At 38.8% G+C, this 21,243-nt stretch overlaps 2 protein-coding genes across 2 annotated transcripts in view; one reads left to right on the top strand and one right to left on the bottom strand.

Annotated features, from left to right (window-relative positions):
- Positions 1-10,639, top strand: part of LOC115787028 (platelet-derived growth factor C) — a 52,970-nt gene extending 42,331 nt beyond the window's left edge. The window contains exons 4-6 of the mRNA XM_030739593.1: positions 6,500-6,707; positions 6,900-7,120; positions 8,223-10,639. Of these exons, the coding sequence (XP_030595453.1) occupies positions 6,500-6,707; positions 6,900-7,120; positions 8,223-8,336 (543 nt within the window). The 3' untranslated portion in view covers positions 8,337-10,639. The remainder of the gene's footprint in view (positions 1-6,499; positions 6,708-6,899; positions 7,121-8,222) is intronic.
- A 6,990-nt stretch (positions 10,640-17,629) lies between these two features.
- On the bottom strand, positions 17,630-20,935 carry LOC115786466 (uncharacterized). Its single transcript, XM_030738616.1, has 5 exons — positions 20,315-20,935; positions 20,157-20,222; positions 19,925-20,068; positions 17,974-18,036; positions 17,630-17,861 (listed from the first exon to the last, which is right to left on the bottom strand). The coding sequence occupies exons 1-5, from the start codon at positions 20,880-20,882 to the stop codon at positions 17,647-17,649; spliced, it is 1,056 nt and encodes a 351-aa protein (XP_030594476.1). The 5' UTR covers positions 20,883-20,935; the 3' UTR covers positions 17,630-17,646.
- Positions 20,936-21,243: the final 308 nt, after the last annotated feature.

Genomic DNA, 21,243 nt, shown 5'->3' on the forward strand with positions numbered 1-21,243 from the left:
TACCTCTATTACAGTGTAACATCTCAGATGATAGAGATTTACCTCTCCAAAGGAATTTACCCTTCACTGGCTGGAAGGCCCAAAGTAATGGTAGACATACATGAAAACTGAATTTAAAGGTCTCGTGCTTTGATTCATCCAAATTAGTCTCCATGCTATCATTCTTGGAAAAAAAGCTGCCCAATTTTAAAATGTCCTGATTTTACATCACTTTATCTCCGTCCCAGCTTTCCTTTCCCCTCATTTTTTACTTAAGACTTGCTCAAGACCTTCCACTGTACTTTCAAGTGTAAAAGGAGTTGTGCACCTTGCTAACCAAAGCTCTCTCTACTTATTTTTCTCTCTGAGCTTGTTAACATCCATATCTATACATTGCTATTCGTGCAAGGGTTCAGTTTAGAATTGAAAAGTGAAGGATTTGTGGTTCATAGTTCAGAAAACCTGTCTAAATAAACCATTAAAAAAAAAAAAGCAGTTAAAAGCTAAAAATGCACTCACCACACTAAAAACCAGGCTGTCTTTCTCAAAGCCTGAATGTATGTGACATTTCGGAAAACATTTTAATTGGAAAAAAGAGCACCTCATGAAACAGAGGGTCTTTGAGAATTTTAAACTTAAATTTAATCCTTTAATAGCAGATCGACATTATTCTCTGGTGTTCAGTGCCTTCCCGGAAACTGTTTGATGAAACAAGAGACCCAAGTTTTTCTTTCATATTCCAACTCTAGAAGGTGCGGAAACCATGATGGGGAAAAGGAACTTTTGGCCTCTGCACGTTCAGTCTGCCTTCCCTTTGAACCTTCCTCTGACTGAGGAGGAGCACACAAGAACAGCAGCACTCTGTTTCCTCTGTGGTCAACCAGCAGCTACTGGAACCTCATGCCATGCAGGGGCCAGCACTTTAGTATATATTTAAACAAGCAATAATTCCTCCCCACCACTTCCATGGAATGAAAGGGGGAAAAAATAAGACCCAGCCTGTAATTCACAGGAAGAGATTTTAGAAAAAGCAAAAAAGGCTGAAAGAGGTTGTTAAAACACAGAAGAGAAGGAGCCTGTTAAATAGGCCATGAGGGGTGTTGAGTGGTGTGTGCTGTGGGTTACAGGGACAAACAAAACATACATCACTGTCTCTGTGAGGTCTCCGTTCACAATTAAACTGCACTATTACTTTGCCACCAAAGATCACCCCACTAGCTTTGTTTATTTAAATGCACTGAAGAGAGTTTCTCTTACTCTCCTATCCAGACTCACTCATGTTCATCTGGATAGCAGAGCAAGCTAAACTAATCATCTACAGTTTTTTTTGTATTTGTGGACAGGGACACCTGCATAGACGGTGATGGGGCAGGTGAAAAATGTAAGTCTGGTTAAAGAGAGTGGAAACGACACGCAAAGTCACGCAGGAGTTTCACCGTTGGTATGATGAAACTAAGGTCTGTTTTTACGCCAACCTCAATTGTAGTGTGTGGCGTATAGTGAAAGGAAGAAAAACACTTTTTTTTACACACAACAAACCAAGTTGCTTACTCAAAGTCCTCTTGTGCAAGGAAGTGGTTTTTGAATCCATGTGAAAGAGAAGATATTGTTTTTCAGAGCTATTTCAAAAAGCTATTTCGGAATTGTCATCTCAACATAGTTACTGTAGTTGAACCTGTCATTTTAGATACCAGAAATAAGGACATGTGGTCGTGCTTCACGAGAACAAAGAGACTCAGAAACAAGGAAATCACAGCTCAAGAACAAAGTCATTCTTTAGGGGAAGGGGGTTCAGAGGGTTTGGTAGTGATAAGAAGCACATTACAATCTACTGAATAAAGAATTCCAGCTTTCCTATTTTTTGAAACTCACTCAGCTCACTGTCCAAATGCTTGACAGTGGACTTGACAGTAAGCAGAGCAAAAACCATTTTGGGATGCCGTCTCTGTGTGCTTCAACTTCCATAAGATTCAAAATTTCATGTGCTTCAGTTTGGTTTGAGGACAGAAGACTCCACAATGTCTGTACTTAATATGCAGAACTGCCGAGCGTGCCTTGGGCTGCTGGCTCAGCATGTTTTTATTTATTCATTAAATTTCATAAAAGATATAAATTGAAGATAACAGGAGTTACTGAGGTAGCCAAAACAAAATGATAGATGTCAGTCTGAAATAGAGATAATTATCTTATGTCTAAACTACCAAGTTTAAGTTGTGTTTAAAAACCCACTACACTAATAAAGGTTAAAAATGGCAATTTTAGCTAAGTGTTTAATAATTACATAATGTCACTGTAAAGTAGCTTATAGTTATTTTGATATTTTATATTTATTATTAGATGTAATCAACTTTTTTATTATTATTCTATTATTGAGAAATAATCATATTAATCATGTTAAACTTCAACTGGTATTGGTGTACACTTTCATACAAAGATACCTTCCATCCCTTTATTACAATGTTGCAACATGTTCTCTGTTTGCAGGAGATGATTTCATCCAAGAAATTATTTTCTCTGTGTTTTGTACTCTCAGGCTCTTAGACACAAAGCAAATTCATACACTAGCACTTTGACTGACCTGGGTACTGCATTGAGGTAGATCTTTCATCTCGATATATCAAGTCAATTCAATTTTATCTATACAGCCCTAATTCATAACAGCTCTACCTCAAGGGGCTTTATATTGTAAAGAAAGCAGCCTACAGTATTAAAGAGAAAATCTCAACAGTCAGACTATCCCCTACACTTACTCATGCAAGTACGATATAGCAGCATTGTTGGTTTGTGTAACCATGCTTTGTTTCTGTCTTGTCTTTTTTTTTTCCTTATGTATTTATTTTTCCAGGTATTGTTTGTTCGTATTTATATGCTATTTGCTGGGGTATCCCCTTTTCCTACTTTCTCCTTTTTCTCCTTTTTTTTCTTCTCTGTCAGCCTGTCAACCCTGTATATGTATATGTATAAATAACACACATAAATAAAATAATAGGACAACATTAACAAGAGAAGCCCATAGAGAATCTAGAGAGCTCATCTTGGAAGAGTAAATATGTCTAGCACAGCAGTGCATTCAGATCACAATTCTGGTTGCAATATCTGCCAGACATGACTTAAAAAAAAAAAAGACTATCCCCTACAAGTAAGCATTTGGTAAGTAATTCCCTTTTAACAGAAAGAGACCTCTGGTAGAAGAAGGCTCAGGGAGGGGCAGCCATCTGCCATGACTAATTGGGGGGTGAGGGGAAAGAAAAGTCTAGATAGACAAGGACAAAACTATGAGAGAGAGAGAGAAGACGAAATTTAAAGACATGCAGTAGTGGCTTAAAAATGCACGAGGAGTGAAAAGGGTTGAGTGGAGGAGAATGCTCAGTGCATCATGAGAAGTCCCCAAGCAGCCTGTCTGCAGCAGCATAACTAAGGGATGATTCAGGCTCAGCCCAAACTATACGCTTTATTAAAAAAACAAAATAAGGTTTTAGAAAAAGGAAAGAATCAGCCGAAAGCCTTTGTTAAATGTCATTTCACCCACTTTGTTTTAGCCATTTCTGTTTTATATGTTATTTTACCGCAAAATTACAACTAATGAAGATCCTGTGAAGTGGCAGTGATTATGTTTTTATACAGACAATCAAAATTCTTACATCATAAATCTTAATTATGCATCAGCTGCACGTGCTAAAAAATGGCTTGAGGAGCTTCAGTTACTTTGGAACGTGCACATTTTTTTTCTATAGCTAATGATTTTATTTAACCCAGAAAAGACATTATAGAATGCATCAAATTTGTTTGTACACCAAGAGTTTATGTGTTACACCTGACACAGACACTGCTGTGAATTCAGTCACGGTGGTCCATGTAAGCACTTTGTTCCTGAGTTCTCTTAAATGAGCTCCGTCATCTGCTACTTATAGCTTTATTCATACCATCTTGATGTGTCTCTGGAGGATTGCTTGGCTTCTCTTTCTGATGCTGAGTTTGCAGAGAGCTGCTAATTGGGGGAGCGTTGCACCATCGACATTCACAAGCTGTTAATGGCTTCCATTCCATGCAGTTAGCCGCTGCCAAGGCTCAACTAATAAGAATCACAGATTCTGTCTGTTGTCTGGAAATACTGTATCACTCTTTCTTATGGTGCTATATGACCATTCCATTTCCCATAAATATTCCTGTCACATTTGTGACTGTTTATCTCAGTTGGTGCCAAATAAACCAAAGATATGCTCGGTGGTTATAAAAGAAACCTCATTAGTATGACTCAAATCTGTGGCGTGAACACAGCTGTGCGTCAGCTGTATTTTTCCAGCCTGTGGTGCAGCCATGTCAAACCACTGGCATCTCATTTTAAAGTCATTGCCAAAGGGGCTTGGATTTTGAACACATTTATGCTGCCAATAAATCTTATCAGTGCTGGTGTTCTACCTTTTCATTCATTGTGAAGATGTCAAAGCGCTTCCTGATCTTTTTTTTTTACAGTTTAATTGCCTCTAGCCCAGCTGACTGGAGTATATATCTATCTTAATCTTACTGCCTCCATATGCTGAGATGTAATGTACTTCAGTAGTCAACAGAAGTATATGATATCTACTGTGTAAACAATTTCTTTATTTTGGGGGGAAAACAGAAATAGCTGATGAGCCACATATCTTCACAAGGTTAGTGCCAAGAAGGAAAACCTTCACTCATCTCACTTATTCCCTTGTAATTCTCTCCTATAAGTCATTAAAAGGAAGATGCAGGTTTCTGGTGTCTTTTTTCTTCTTCTTTTCATATATTTCTGCCTCTCCAAAAGCTTTAAAACACAGCTGCCAGAAGCTGACGTGTTCAGTGTTTTCAAACTTTTTCTTTTTTTTTATGTTGCTGTTGTTGTAAGTGTCACAATGTTGCCTTCTACCTGTCAGTCACGTAAGATTAGAGAGACCAGCGAGCTGACATGTTGGACAAATGCACCATCACAAGACTGAAAGGTCTAACAGATTAGCCTCTTCTCTCACGGGAAACACAACGCACCAGGTATCAATCTTCTCCGTGACTGCTCACTGTAGCTCACTGGAGAGTCGAGAGCTTGAAAAAAATAATACTGTTGCCGACAAAAGCTATACAGATAAATGCTGGTATACAAAGTGAGAAAAAGAGGTGACAGAGATGTGAGCTCATTTGACAGCTTAGGTTTCCAGCTTAGCGATCTTATCTTTCAGGTCAGCTGCTCTGGTATTCAATGTACCAGTTATTATTGGGGCTTGGTACCCAATCTTGGAGTGTGGGGATAATGATATCTCCCTAGCATTTGTGTTGTACCTCGTCAGTCTCTAGTTGCGATAGCATTCTTGCGAATGTTGGAACACTGAGCTACGAGTTGTTTCAAAGTCAGTCTGGATGTTGGATTTCGAAGAATCCATAGGTCCTACATCCTCTTCGTGCAACCCCTTTCACAGGGATTACATGTGTAGTAGCATTCCAACAGTTCTCAGCTCATGTTCATTTATGCCGTATCCTTGTTCCAGTAGACCACTTATCTTCAGTATTTCCTGGTTCCTCAACATCTGACCCAGTTTGTGACCTGCAATTTTCAGGGTTGTATCAGCGGTATGGCAGGTGTAGTCTTGAAATAGGCTCCAATGCTGGGTGAAGGGTGAGGACTAATGGTTGTAAATGTAATGGGTGTAAAAGGAGTTTTACCGTGTACCTTTTCAGTCTTAAACTACAACAGTTTTAGTTGTGTGTGATGTAGTTGGGATTTTGGGTCTTGTCTCTTCTTTCTTTTCATTTTTATTTGGACTGAAATGAACTTCAGTCTAGAAATCTCTTATTTACCTTTAGAGGAAGCTAACACCTTGGCGACCCAGTGGACTATTTAATTAAAATATTATTGCTTCCAGAAGAGTATAATTGTGTCAAATTTAGGCAAATACCTTACAATTCAGTCCAGTGTGGAAATTCCTGTATGTGTCTGCGATCCTCAGGGGCTGCAGTTACTGTTAATTGAAACATGGTTTTTCAAACACAAAGCTTAAATTGGGCCCCGGTGACGGTGGGCTGTCACGATTTCTGTATAACTCAACTCAAGTCCAAACCACTGTATAATTAATGACCCATAATTCAATGTAAATCTTATATTTTATCATGATATAAAATGTGCAATAGCAGTCTACGGTAATTTTTTGCATTTTGTCACCAGTGACAAAGTTGTTCCTTCTCTATAATTATCCTGTTTTAATATTCATAGACTAGAGTACACTTCCAAGTTTTTAAATGTCACACAAAGTGGCTGAGATGTAAGTATCCTTGAGGCAGTTTGTGTAATGAGATAATTAGTTTTACCTTATTATGTGTCTCAAACTTGATATTATTGAGAAAGTTATGTATTTATTTCATGCTTGTTCAAAGATGTTTTCTCTTTTCAGAGTTGAAGCCAATGCAAGCTGGACTCTTTATATTAAAAATACATTTACTGTTGTACCTTGGTATGCAAATGACCCGTCTGTTCCATCCCTCTTCATTTGATTTGTTGGTTTTCCCACAGAGTGTATCAGAGCCCAAAGCCCCTGCAGTTCTCCCTCCATCCCTGCAGGACATCGAGGAGCTGTCAGAGGCTGTGGCAGAGCTGATCACTGTAGAGGAGGTCATGAAGTATCTGGAACCAGAAAGGTGGCAGATGGATATGGAGGAGTTGTACAAACCTACATGGCATGTGCTGGGGAAATCGTTCATCCACACTAGGAAGGCCAGAGGTAGGAAATTATTAACATGTATGTTAGAATTCAATTTAGACAGGAAAGATAGAAAAGAAATATAAGCAACTCAGTACAAGCCAGCTACCATACTGTATAGTAATAAAAATGTTTAATATTAAAAGAATATCTGAGCATATAATAAATGAATGCAGGTGATGTGTTGAAATGAAAATATCTGATGTCTTTGAGGTGGAGCTGATCTCAATCTTCTGAGGGAAGAAGTTCAGCTGTACAGCTGCACTCCACGTAACTTCTCCGTATCCCTGCGTGAAGAGCTGAAAAGGACAGATGCCATTTTCTGGCCCGGCTGCCTCCTGGTGAAGCGCTGTGGTGGAAACTGCGCCTGCTGCTCCCACCGCTGCTATGACTGCCAGTGCACTCCTGCCAGAGTTACAAAGAAATATCATGAGGTAAATATCGACTTAATCATAATGTGATGGAAGCCATTTGATGTTCAGTTTGTTAGTAAGTTTTCATTTGACCACAAAATGACGTCAAAGACACCTGTGCACATATTTACAGTTAAACAAGGGTTTTAATTATGGAATACTTGTATATTACTGCAGTTTTACTCAGGTTAATTTAGAAACAATAAAAACATTTGACTTTGTCCTGTCAGTCAATCTCCACAATTTGTTAAAATGTACATAGAGTAATGTACCAGTGTACTCTGAAACAAAAGGGTAAATAAACATAAAAGAACATGAACACATAGATAATAATAACTTTTTAAAGTTATTTTGGAATCTTTCTAAATGCATCTTAAATTTCAGACTCATCAGTGGCTTCATTTTCAGTTCATTCCAAACCAAGTCAATGAGGTTTAAGTCTGGAAACTGGTCTTTCCTCATTTAAAACCTCCTGGCTACCTGTTTTGGATCCTTATCTTGGTATCTTCCCCTGTTACTTTCCTTTTACTTTTCATTCTGATAAAAATATGGATTCTACTTTCTCTCTTACTAACATGTCAGGAGGTGAAATAGGTTGTTTGTGCAGACAAAAGGTAGTAGTAAGTAGGAATTGTTTGCATTAACTTCTGTTTTTAGAAGGCAGATTTCTCCAGTCTGCTACAAGCTTCTCTTTTATTTTTTTGGTACTCAGGCTGCTGCATGAAGCTATTTTTATAAACACTTGTCATTTCTTGGTTTGGGAATTTTCAGTTTTTGGTGATCTAATTTTCCCACAGTTTACCACTTGCATACCAAGTTATTATTTACAAGTCTCAAAGTGTTTGTGTTTCAATCAAAAGTGGAAGATGCCAGTTTTCTAAAACCTTTGGTTTGTGTATATGAATCAAGCTAAGTTTTAAACATTTTTGTCAAATGACCAGCCAGAAAACAAATAACAGATTTAAACGCATGCTTTACCATTAAATACAAGATATCTTGCACACTGTGATTCCAAGGCTCTGTGCAAAACAACAGTTTAATTTCTAAATAACCAATCCACTAAGCATGTTTAAAATAAATAATTGCTGGCATCTGTCAACTTAAGCATCCTCTTTTCAAACAGGTTCTACTGCTGAAACATCGAAGTGGTGGAAGAGGCCTGCAGAAGTCCATGACTGATGTGGCCTTGGAGCACCATGAGGAGTGTGCCTGTGTGTGTAAAGATGATTCTGACTGACCTCAGACATGTGTAATAGCTGCCAACGGAAGCACACGGGATGTTAGAAATGAAGCTCTGCCGCTCTTCCTATCTCATCCACTACCACTGGAAGCTAACAAGATTCCCCTTTTATCCTGTTGTCCTTTTACTAATTGGATGAAGCAGAACAGACTGGAATCTAATAAATCTTCCGAATGGATTTGACTGCTGTGGAATACCAATAGAGTGCTCTGAGTGCATTTTAGAGAGGCCAAAAAAAAAATAAAAAATCACTGGAGCAGATCTGGACCATTACCTATGAGCTCTGAAGACTATTTTCTTCCATTCTTCTGAGATAAGAACACTGAGGCATTTGTGCCTCTTCTTCCTGAGGTCTTTTTTAAAGTTCAGTCAGTGTGGGCTGATACTGTCATGAAAAATGGGAGCTTCTTTGTTCAAGTCCTTTTTTTATGTCTATAAGTGAGCTGGCTCCAGCCGCACTTACTCCCTTGGCTCCTCTATTATTACCATCAAGGCAAAAAAAAAAAAAAGGTGGTTTTTCAGAGCTGTTTTCTTTTCCTCCCCTCTTGTTTTACCACAGATTTAATCTGTGGCAATGTACAGCCACAGTATAGTTTGAAATGCATCACTAATGAGACTGCATTATGTGTAAATATTTTGTTTACGTTTCTTTTCTTTATCGGTGTGCATTTTCTGCCAAAGTTTTTAAGGATAAAAGTTGCACATGCAGAATCAGTTCGAAGTAGTTCTTTAAGTCTTAATTTGATCCATCTCAGCAAGATTAAATTAAACCTGCTTCCTTAAGAAATGCCTGCCATCAAACCATTTCAACATTTGAGGCTGTTCATAGTAAATATTTATTTGTTTAATGAAAGGGAATTTAGGTCCAAGATGCCTTGTTTACTACATATTTCACTGTACAGTAGTATTAGCCTCCATTTTGTTTCTAATTTTTATATTTTGATTTTTCTCATGGTTTCATTTTCTGTATGCCAGTATTATTTATCTCTACTTTTGCTACAACTATTTGTGCATTTTATATAGCAAAAATAAATTCTTCCATTTCTATCTGAATATGCACTACTTGGGATTGGAAATGTTGATCCGACCACTGAGATAAATACCAGAGTACCAAACCAAAGGCACACAATGCTCATGAAAATAAATGTTTAGCTTCTAAAATGTTTCCAGTAAAACTGAACAGTATTGCCAAATAACGTGAATAGAGAGCTTCCTTATTTAAATAGAAAATTGTAGCATATTATATTATTGAAAGGATTTTTTTTTTGTTTTTAAGCACGGGGTTTGGATTTATTCTGACGTACAGTACACTGAGGTATTATCTACCGAGTACATAGAAAATGACCTGGTAGATAATAATGCCAAGGGCAAGCCATAATTTTTTTGTTAGACCAAAAAAAGGCCAATGAGACATTATATTTATTTACATGCTAATATTCCAGTCAGCAATCTGCTGGATTTATCCATCAAATGTAATATGAGGTGGGAAAAATACCCCGAGGCCGATTACACAACCATTTCTCGTTCAAAGTATATAACAGAATGTAAAGTGATGCATTTAAACCCTGAATTGATTAAATTCCGAGTGGATTTTAAATGACCAAGTGGAAGTCTAAATTACAAACTTAGAAACACTTAACCATGGTTTGCAATAGGATCTTGTGACTGTGTATGACTGAGTAAACTCGCATATTAGAATTACATGAACAGTAGAAAATGATAATAATGATTATGTATGCGTATACATTTTAATCCAAAACATTACCTGACGAGCAGTCAGCATTTGTCCCTAAAAGCATATGTTGTGGGGAAAAAGTGTGTTTTTCACTCCACGAGCTCTTTATCAGGCTCTGAGCAGCACTGTTCATTCTCCCCTTGGCCATCAGGTCACCCAGGAGGAGGTTTTCATTTGTCCATCTCACACTGCTGTCCTGGCCAATTACTCTGATCTAATGTGCGCCCTGGCAGGAATCTGCGGTGACGCCAGATGCTACTGCATAAACTTGCCGGCTCCCAGTGCGGCTTTTATAATATTAAACAGACTGTCTTCCTTTGTTGGTGGAGTGTTTCTTTGCAAAGGAAACCTCACTGCACTGGCATGAGATGTGACATTATATGGGCAGTTGGTCTGGCTCTTGTTGTGTTTGTGGATGTGTGAGTGTGGATGTGTACAATTGAATCCAGCCCTTCCATCCTTCACCCACGTGCCCTTCTGCTCTTAAGCACAATACTTCTGGCAATTAACCAATTTTAAAATAATTTTCTCTCTGAAGTAAAATAAACTCTTATTCTGCATTCAAATTTAGGATTTTTTTTTTTTTTATGAAATACTCTGTCAGGTTAAAAAAATAAAAACCTTACTAAGAACCGTGCTGTAACTGCTGACATGTTGTAGTCTAGAGCTGATTCTACATCAGTGATTCACAGCAATAAAGGTAATAATGTATGATTCTGCAGAGGCTTTTGGACTTATTTTGACCAAAGGTTGAGGCACAAGGGCATTCTTTTTCTGCCTCCTTTATAAATGAATCATTTTTTGCAATACAAGACACTCAGTTCAAATATTCTGCCCACAAAGACACATTTAACAAAATCCCTATAACCTCTGATAAACTGCAGCTTTGACCTTGCCTCTGCATGCCTCAGTAGCTGAAAAGATTAAGCCCCCTACACATCCGTCCAAATAATCACAGGAACATAATAAAAACAGTCCTCAATGAATTGTTTCACAGATGCATTTTCACAGATGGTTGTGGAAAGAGTTTCTATAACCCACTTGGTTGGACTTCTCAAATTATCAATCATGTCTTGAAAAATATATGTTGTATGGATATACATCCGTCCATTCCTCCTCTTCCACTTATCCAATTCAGGGTCACGGCTGGGCTGGAGCCTGTCCCAGCTGCCATATGGCTAGAAGCAAGGTACACCCTGGACAGGATGCCAGTCTACTGCAAGGCTAACACAGAGAGATAGACAACAATTCATGCTCACAGTCACACCTACAGCCAATTTAGAATCACCAATTAACCTAAAATGCATGTCGTTGAGTACTGGGAGAGAACCCATGCAGACATGGGGAAAATATTCAAACTCCACACAGAAAGGAACCAATTAACACACAAAAAAACCTAGTATCTCAGTGTTTCAACATCCGCAAGAAGCAACTACTATCACGACTACTGTCACAACTAGAGATTGATGAGATACAACACAAATGCTCCAGTAAGGGGGAACCAGAACATCAGGTCAGGAATAAGATATCATCATCCCCACACCCTGAGATTGGGTACCAAGCTCCAAGAATGACTGCTACGTTGAATGTGAGAGCAGCTGACCTGAAAGAGAAGATCGTGGCTACGCTGGAAACCTGCAACCTCCATAGCGATTACCATGACTTTGAAAGTCTACTAGAAGATGTGAATGCAGCATTGTGGACAATCCCTACTGTGACCATCACTGAAACCAACCAGTATACCACAGTGACAGTGATCCTTGAGATGCTTGGCTATAAGATGAATGGAAGCCACAAGGAGCTTCTCTATGGAGAAGTAGAGGCCAAAGTCAACGCAGCACGGAGGAAAGTTACCTGCTATTAGAGCTGCAAAAAGGTGTGATGAAGAAATGGGTGCCTAAGAAGTACAACAGGCTGTCCATACCTGAGGCCTTAGAAACTGCCAAGCAAAGCCTCACTGGTTTGGCTAACCACTTGAAGTGATATAGTGGATCTAAGAGCAGACCACAGCAACCTCCATGAACAGGCTCCATTAACCATCACAGTGGAAAGAAAAGAGGAAAAGAGGAAAGAGTCTCACATGTGAAGAATTGGACAGCACCAAGCACTGACATGATAAACACCTACTGCCTAAAGAAGTTAACTTCACTCCAGGAGGGCCTGGCAGCACAAATGAACCAGCTGCTAAAGGCTAAGACACACCCAGAATGGCTGATCGAAGGCCGGACAGTCCTGATCCCCAAAAGGGACCAGTCCCATCCAACTACTGGCCATTAACCTCCCTCAGCACAACATGGAAACTCCTACCAGGCATCATAGCAGCTAAGATGAGCAGACACATGAATGAAACATAGTAAAATGACTCAATCAAGAGAACACATCAGAAACTGAGCTCCAAGAAGGTGTTTTCTATAACAACTGCCAGCTGTTGCAAATGTGGCAGCCACAAGTCACACCTTCAGTCCAATACCTGTAAACGAAGTAGCCACACAAACAGGAAGAGACAGAGGCAGTGTGGCTTCACACCAAGAATGAAAAAGCTAGAAATACAACTAGCATTGTATTTTTAAAGCTCGCTAATTAAATGCATTCCTGGCTTTACTGAATTGATGACAAGTTACTGAACGGATTTTTGATTGATGTAAGCACAGCAAATCAACTTTGAATTCAAGTTTTCATGTTTTCTCGTGTTTAATTTATTTCTGCTTGTTTTGTAGATTTTTTTTTTAATAAACTTTCACCACTGTCTGTACCCAAGAGCTTGAATACCCACTGACATTGTCTCAGATATCAACCACCAGCACTTTAGCCAATGGCAGCCACACTAGTGGTCTGGCACTGTCATTTTCCATCACTCCTAACTAAATTATACTGTCCGAACGTTTGATTCCAACTCATCAAACAGTAAAGGGCTGTTGCAGCACTTTTTTGGGGGGGAGATTTTTGCATCTATTCTTCTTAGTTTCCCTGAAGTGGCTTGCAGGTTTTGTAATCATGCCCCCCATTAACGCTTTGGTCACTATGCATGATCTCAACGAGTCTAAAAAAACTAAAAAAGAGATATAAAAGATATTCTTTACACAAGCCTGACAGATGTCTCATGAAAACATAGTCTACTATACCTGAAACATCATGACAATGCTACTACTCACAATTTTTTTTAAAGAATTGTTAAATTACTGTACTATTTTTCATCAAGTTATCCTATTTTATTTACAAAATGGTTCACTACAGCTTTCGGGGCCTTCACATTAGCAGCCATCCATCTCCTGTAACTGGCAGCTGACTCTAAATTTCAACATGCAGCCTGTGAATTGATCTTAGCTTGAGGTTGTTTATTACTGTGCTGGAGCTCTGCCTGATGGAGGAAATTTGGCAGCCCCATCTAGATGATATCTCCAGCGTCCCTAATTGGTTCACGGTACATGGATGGAAAGGCCAAATTGATGGGTGCATGTTGTGTTTTGATAATTATAGGGTGTTGCAGTGGTGGTTTTCAGAGAATTAGCTGTTGTTTCTGGGAATGTAAGGTCCTTGAATTTAGGTAGAGTTAATCATGGGTCAAGGCATCATTTACAAAGCAGCACAGCAGAGGAGAGCTTTATGTTAAATATACTGTAGGTTAAGTCATTTGACAGATGTCTCCCATTTCAGCTTTCATCTCCTCATTACATCCAACATTTAACCACTCCACCTTACCACACAAAGATGAAAGGTTATTGCATTTACCCTGAACTCTATAATACACTATACATTAAACATCCTGCTGTAAATCAAATATATAGGCTTATGAAACCCATCCATCCATCCATCCATCCAGTTTCCTTCCACTTATCCAAGTTGTCATGACCTCTGCTTTACAGTGTGCTTTTTAAATAGCACAGCAAATGAATACTGAATAAGTGCCTTGCTTCACCTGCAGACACCCTTCGGCCAGTGATAGTGTGTTGCATGTCTCCTATAATACATGCAGGGCATGCTGGCAAATATGTTGCTGGTCCAGGACTGATGAATTCTGACAAGATTCTTATAGTTGACACTATTATTAGCAAACTTGCAGCACAGATGGCCATAAGGGACTGCATCCTTATTAGAAAGAAGATCAAAGTTTCACTGATTCCTGTGTCATCCAGTTAACTAGCAGTGATTTGCTAACCCTGGAGGTGAACTTGTTGGGTCTCTAATGATGAATTCAAGCTTTGGAAAATCAGAGCTTTTTTTTTTTTTAGCCTTTAGTCTGCTATTTTAAAATTATAAAGTCCAAAAATAAAAGCAGTAAAGATGTTTCCAGGGAAATAAGCCATTTTTTTTTAGATTTTCCCCTAAAAAGAGGTTTAAAACACAAACACACACACACACACACACACACACACACACACACACACACACACACACAGATGGCAGAAATCTAGGGTGGAGTGATGCTCCTGGAACCAACTGACATTTTCACTTTAAAAAAAAGTATGTTACACAGGGCTTTAGAGAAGTTTGTGAAGTATGTGAAAATATTATCAGTAGCTGCAGTGACTGTGAAGTAGATGCTGACAGCAGTGATTAAGTTACTATAAAGAAAACTATAAGATTTGCACTAGTATCAGTGTAGCAGCCATTTAAATGTTGTGCCTTTTGTTAGCTGCTCTATATTAAAGCCAATAAATGTACAATTCATGTAATGTTACAATGGTGTCTCTCTCTCTGGCTCACTGCTAACACTACAGAGTTGATCCACACAGTAGAATTCACTGGCGTGTGAGTCAGGCTAGAGTAAGACACTGCAGCATTACTTATTAAAAAATAATAATAATAAAGTTAAATGCAAATTAATGATATGTCAGTTATTTCATAGTGTGTAGTGTGATGATTTTTATTTCACAGTGTCATTTGTTTGTGTTCACACACTTAATTTAATCTAAATGTAAAGTCAGGAAAAAGAGCTTGAAGTTGAACTCAGTGATATTGAACTGCTGAATCTGACTCAACTGAGCAATTTGCAGAAAGCATTGGTCACTTAAATCATTGGTGTCATGCATGCTGTCTCATTACTGGGACATTTAAGAGCAACAGAGCTAATGTTAATATTACACCTTTGAATTTGGCACCTGTGGGAAAGGCCTGTTGCATGTTTTTATTGCATGACTATGAATCCCAGCAGTAAATGCATATCAAGCTGGAGATGGCAGTTGAGTGATGTGTCATGGCTACATATCAAGGTGACAGATGTGGGCTCCATATGGCCGTAGGACGTAAAGGTCACATAATCCCCAAGGAGAATTAGATTATCACTGGGAGTGTCATGTGTCTGCCAGGGGACTTAGATCTTCATACCCCTCTGAGACCGTCAGATATCCATCCAGCCCAAAATACATGAAGCCACTAGTTAGTTGTTATACTTTCTTATATGTAAGCTGTCAAATTGACTACATGAATGTGGCTAAAATGGTAACAATTATTCACATTACAAGAGATATACTATTTGGCTTTTACAATAATGGTCACATGCTACTGTATACATTTGCTGAAAGCATGAATGAAGTGATTTCAGGATAGTTAAGCTTAAGTTAAAGAAAGACACTTCAAGGAAGACCTGTACTGCTTTTGCATTGCTCTCCCTCTTGAGATGTTTGAGTCGGGGGAGACAATTAACCTTCCACTAAATTATTATCATCACCTTAATTCTAGATTAATCATAGAACAGCAAAGCTTTTATCAACAATAACTCAACTTCATAATTTTTCTTCTGTTTTCACCTTACATTTAAACTTAAAAACATAAAAAGTATCAAAGCACAAATATTATTTTGAGTAATTCCACTTCTGTGTGCTTTTACTCATTACAGTCTTGATTGTGTGGAGTAAATATCACACAGAGCAGTCACCTGCTGACTTTGACTCTGGGGACCACATTCAATATTGCTTCAAAGCGGAAACTTTGTCACAAAACACTACGAGGCAAAAAGATGACACATCACTTTTATTTCTATCAGGCTTATGTTGGCTTTATGGATGGATGGATTATAAATAAAATCAACTTGACTTGTTAAATGACTTGTTGTTCTGTTGTGCAATTGTAGTGTTTAAAATTTAAAAAGACAGTTAATTCTACAAACACATTAAATCCTCAAAAACCTTGTTCTGTGTTAAAATGATGGTTTCACAGGAAGAGGGGGAAATGACTAAATTCATGTGTGTAAGCCAGGGGTAAAAAGTTTGTGTTACACCTTTAAAGGGCTGCACATTAGATCATGGACTGAACACAGCAGGCACAGGAGGCTTCGACCATCGGTGAATTATTTTCTTTTCTACAAGCCCGGACTTGCCCCATCGCCTTGAGTCACACACGTAAATGGGCCGAGTCAAATGGTTTATGCATCCTGTTTTCTTTTTTCAACACTGTTTGAAATGAGGGGTCACAGACCACATGTGAGGCACAACACAGGTCCCAGTCAGCAGTCCGCTAAATGTCCTATTCATGTTGAAGCACTGCTGAGCCAGTGCTTAAAATCTACTCGACTGATGTGGTCACTGGGAAAAAAAAAAAAAACACAACACATGGGGTCAGTTTATCCTTAAGTAACACAAGTGCACAAATTTAGGAAAGGGGCCGAAGCTGATCACATGTGGTAGTTTCTTTTCTAATCATTAAGTTTCTGGACCTTGTTCATTATTATGCAAGGCACCGAACACCAAATATCAGTGCGTTCAGCACAACTTCAAGCACAACTTAACCCCACCCCATACACACACACACACACACACACACATACGTGTTTTCGTGAAATATAAGGACGTATGACAAAAATAGGACAAATGGGAACGTGCCTTTCCAAAGGTTCTAGAGGCCTGAGAATCAAATGGTTTTTGACCCATGCTCTCAGGAAAGCAGTCATCTATTTAGATTTTAGCTAAAGCCATATTTTGGTCAAACCTGATTTTTATGCGACTTATGGGGACATTGTCAGGTTTATGTGACTTATGAGGACTATAACCTCTCACACAGTTATTTCATGTCTAAGTGAATTGTAAGACCCAGAGATACACACAATTTTTTCGAGTATACGTGACTTATGGAGACCAGATAACTACAGTGTCAGTATTTGCAAGATGGCCTGTTTGAAATATCTGCATAAGAAGCATAGCTGTATATTCATCACACTCGCCAGTCAAGTAACATTTGAAATAAATCAGATATTTGTTATTAGAAGATAGTAAATCTGAGCTGTTCTGGGACTTAAAAGAGACATAGTCTAAGAATATGGTAAGTCTATTGTTTAATCGTTATTGTACGGCATTTATGAATGTTGTAGATGGCATTCATGTGGAAAGGGAGGAAAAAAAAAACAAAAAAACTGACTTTCTTGAGTTTTTCCTTTTTTTAATTGCTGGTAACAAAAGTAAACTGAAACAATAAGGTTTCTTGAACATTGTGCTATTTTAAAAAAAAGATAAATAAAATTACATGAACAACTAAATAAAGAACTGACAAAACTGAGCACCTTACAAAAGCAGAGAATGAAAATAAAATCTCCTACCACTGATAAAATTGCACCAGAGTCAAGTTTAGGAGTTTATAGTTCTATTTATTCATCCTCCTTTTTAATGCTACGATTCTGTTGTGTATGTAGTATTTTATTCCAGCCCAGTCTCTGTCTTTTAGAGCTACTGGTTCTGCCTGAAGGCAGGCATCACAGTCCCTTTTACCTGGTACCTTGCACCTTGTTATGAAATGTAACATATGCCGTTCGACAGCCTTCACTTCATCATCTGTCCACTTGCTTCTCACCTTCCCAGCTGTCATATATGCAAACAAAATAAAATGTCTTTACTGAAGAATAATGATGATGAAAAATGTTTAATATAAGATAATCTAGATAGAAATGTGAATATAAAATGCTCTTTTTACCTTGCTTTTCATTGGAGCATTTCAAAGATGTACCCACAATAATTGCTGTGTCCTGCTGTGAATCTGAAAAGATGGAATATGTATCATAATAAATATACACATCTTTAAAAAGAATACTATTTTCATAACACAGGGGATATAAAAAGTCTACACACCCCTGTTCAAATGCCAGGTTTTCATTATGTATTTAAAAAAAAAAAATCACATCCAGATAAATAATTTCACAACTTTTTCCACCTGTAATGTGACCTATAACCTGTACAACGCAACTGAAAAAACAAATCTTTCAGGGAGGTGAAGTTAAAAACACCTGAGATAATGTGGTTTTATAAGTGTGCTCACCCTTTTATAACTGGGGATGTGGCTGTGTTCAGATTTAACCGTTTACATTCAAACTCATGTTAAAATTGGAGTCAGCACACACCTGTCACCAATTAAAATGCCTCTGATCAACCCAAAACAAAGTTCAGCTGTTCTAGTAGGCTTTTCCTGACATTTGTGTAGCCACATCTTCCAGTGCAAGCCATGGTCCGCAGAGAGCTTCCAAAGCATCAGAGGGATCTCATTATTCAAAGATATCAGTCAGGTGAAAGCTACAAAAGAATTTCCAAGGAATTAAATATACCATGGAATACAGTGAGGACTGTCATCATCAAGTGGAGAAAATATGGCACAACAGTGACATTACCAAGTACAGGATGTCCGTCCAAAGTTGATAAGATGAGAAGAAAACTGGTCAGGGAGGCTGCCAAGACACCAGCAGCAACGTTGAAGGAGCTGCAGGAATTTCTGACAAGTACTGGCTGTGCACTACGTGTGACAACACTCTCCCATCTTCTTCATATGTCTGGGCTATGGGGTAGGTACAAAGAAAAACATCCAAGCCCAGCTTAATTTTGCAAAAAGACATCTGAAATCTCCTAAACGCACGTGGGAAAATGTGTTATGGTCAGATGAAAACAAGGTTGAACTTTTCCAAAAGGTATGTTTGGTGCAAAAACACTGCTCATCACCAAAAGAACACCATACCTACAGTGAAGCATGGTGGTAGCAGCATCATGCTTTGGGGCTGTTTTACTTCAGCTGGAACTGGGGCCTTAGTCAGGGTGGAGGGAATTATGAACAGTTCCAAATAGCAGTCAGTATTGGCACAAAACCTTCGGCCTTCCGTTAGAAAGCTGAAGAGGAACTTCATCTTTCAGCACGACAATGACCCAAAGAACACATTTAAATCAACAAAAGAATGGCTTCACCGGAAAAAGACTGAGGCTTTGGAATGGTCCAGCCAGAGTCCAGGCCTGAATCCCATCGTACATCTGTGGGGTGACCTGAAGAGGGCTGTGCACAGGCAATGCCCTCACAATCTGTCAGATTTGGAGTGGTTTTGCAAAGAGTGGGCAAATATTGCCACATTAAGATGTGGCACGCTGATAGGCTCCTACCCAAAAAGACTGACTGCTGTAATAAAAGCCAAAGGTGCTGCAACAAAGTATTAGTTTAAGGGTGTGCATATTTATGCAACCAGGTTATTTAAAGTTTTTTATTTTATATTTGTCCCCTTTAAGGGCTTCAGTTTATTTTTCAATTGCATTGTATAGGGTTACTTTTTTGACATTTCACTAACTCCTCTTAATTGGAGAGGAAAGCGAAATGTCAAAAAAGTAACTTAAAGGGCCAAATTGTTGATTGATTTTTTACATCAAATCGTGGACCGGAAGTAAGGGGCGGGGCCGGATGCGGCCCACGGGCCGCAACTTTAAGACCCCTGGTATAGGTTATAGGTCACATTAAAGGTGGAAAAAGTTGTGAAATTATTTGTCTTGCTGTCATTTTTTTTACATCATGAAAACCTGGCATTTGAAAAGAGGTGTGTAGACTTTTTATATCCACTGTACGTTCACTTATTTTATTCACTGCATTCACCATATTTGGGTGTATTTCATATTTTCACCTGTTGGTTCAGTGCTGACGATGCTTTTTGTCGACGTGCCTTCCAAGTGGTCCAACATGACTGAATCTGAAGTGGCCTCCATGTTGCTCAATGTGGTTGAGTCAGGTAGGTGCTTTGGGTCCCCAGAAGTCTCATTTCTTGAACCTTGGAAACGTAACAATTAAGTAAAGTATCTATACAACATGTCCTCTGAGAACTTTGTTATTAAAACATACTGAAAAAGCCACAACACCTCTCTGCTGATGCAGGTCAGGAATGGTTTCTTCATCAGAATCGTCGTCAGTCGTGGCAACCTTATCTGGTTGGGTAAAAATAGTCAGGACAAATTATTAAAATTAAAGGCCAAACACATGTTACATATGAATCTTTGTAACTGATGTTTCATATTACCATCAGGATGTATGTCAATGTCATCCAGTCCTTTCCCCTGCAGGTCAGACAGTTTCCCTTTTTCCATTGCTATCAACAGTTTACTGACTTTTGCCAGCTGTATGGTACTCTCTGGAAGCCGGTAGAACTCTCGGTGGATCCGGACATCGTGTCCAAGAAAGGTAGCAAGCTGATCCATTTCATTTTCTTTTAGATTTAGTACTGTGGATAAAGTGGCAACTTGCTTCCGCAATCTTGTTGACGTGAGTGCCTCTGGGTCCTTTGCACCACATTGCTTTGCATACTTGCGAAGGCAGTCAGAGCCTCTGTAATGGGAAAGTGCACCTGGACGTGCAAATAAGTATACATTCTCTGTGGGGACTTGACACTTACTCCTGTTTTCCATGAGGAGGTTCATTGCTATGATCATGTCAGGTGTGAGAAGCACAGGCACCATTCTTGACCTTTTACCACGAATCTCAACTCTATCAAAGTACTTTGCAAGCTTCCTCTCCAACTCATTGAGGCACATCATAATGTCGGGGTTCAGCTCTGTGCAATTCCGGGATGTAAAAGCCTGGACCTCCATTTTTGAAACTTCCCCCTGCCGTTTTCTGTTAAATAGTACTACTTGTGTCAAAGTTACTTAGCAAGATTTCCAAAGTTTGTGTTGTTAGGTTTTTCCTCCACATCCTTCATGCATTTAGCACACTCAGCAGCAAGAAACTGGTGCAGCAGCGACACATCCTGTGTAAATGGCAAAAGCTGGGGTTTATTCCATTTGGCTTGTTGAAGCGTGCCCAATGCAGCAGCTGAAATTGACTCTGCCCATTTTTTCTGATACAGAGTGGCAAATTGCTCGGCTGACTTGGCAACATCATGGCGATGTGCAATGATAGCACTGCACTGTACAATTCCTGCAAGTTTGGCTAAACTGTGCCCCAATTTAG

Source organism: Archocentrus centrarchus, chromosome 10 (genome assembly GCF_007364275.1).
Source record: "Archocentrus centrarchus isolate MPI-CPG fArcCen1 chromosome 10, fArcCen1, whole genome shotgun sequence".
Classification (NCBI taxonomy): domain Eukaryota; kingdom Metazoa; phylum Chordata; class Actinopteri; order Cichliformes; family Cichlidae; genus Archocentrus; species Archocentrus centrarchus.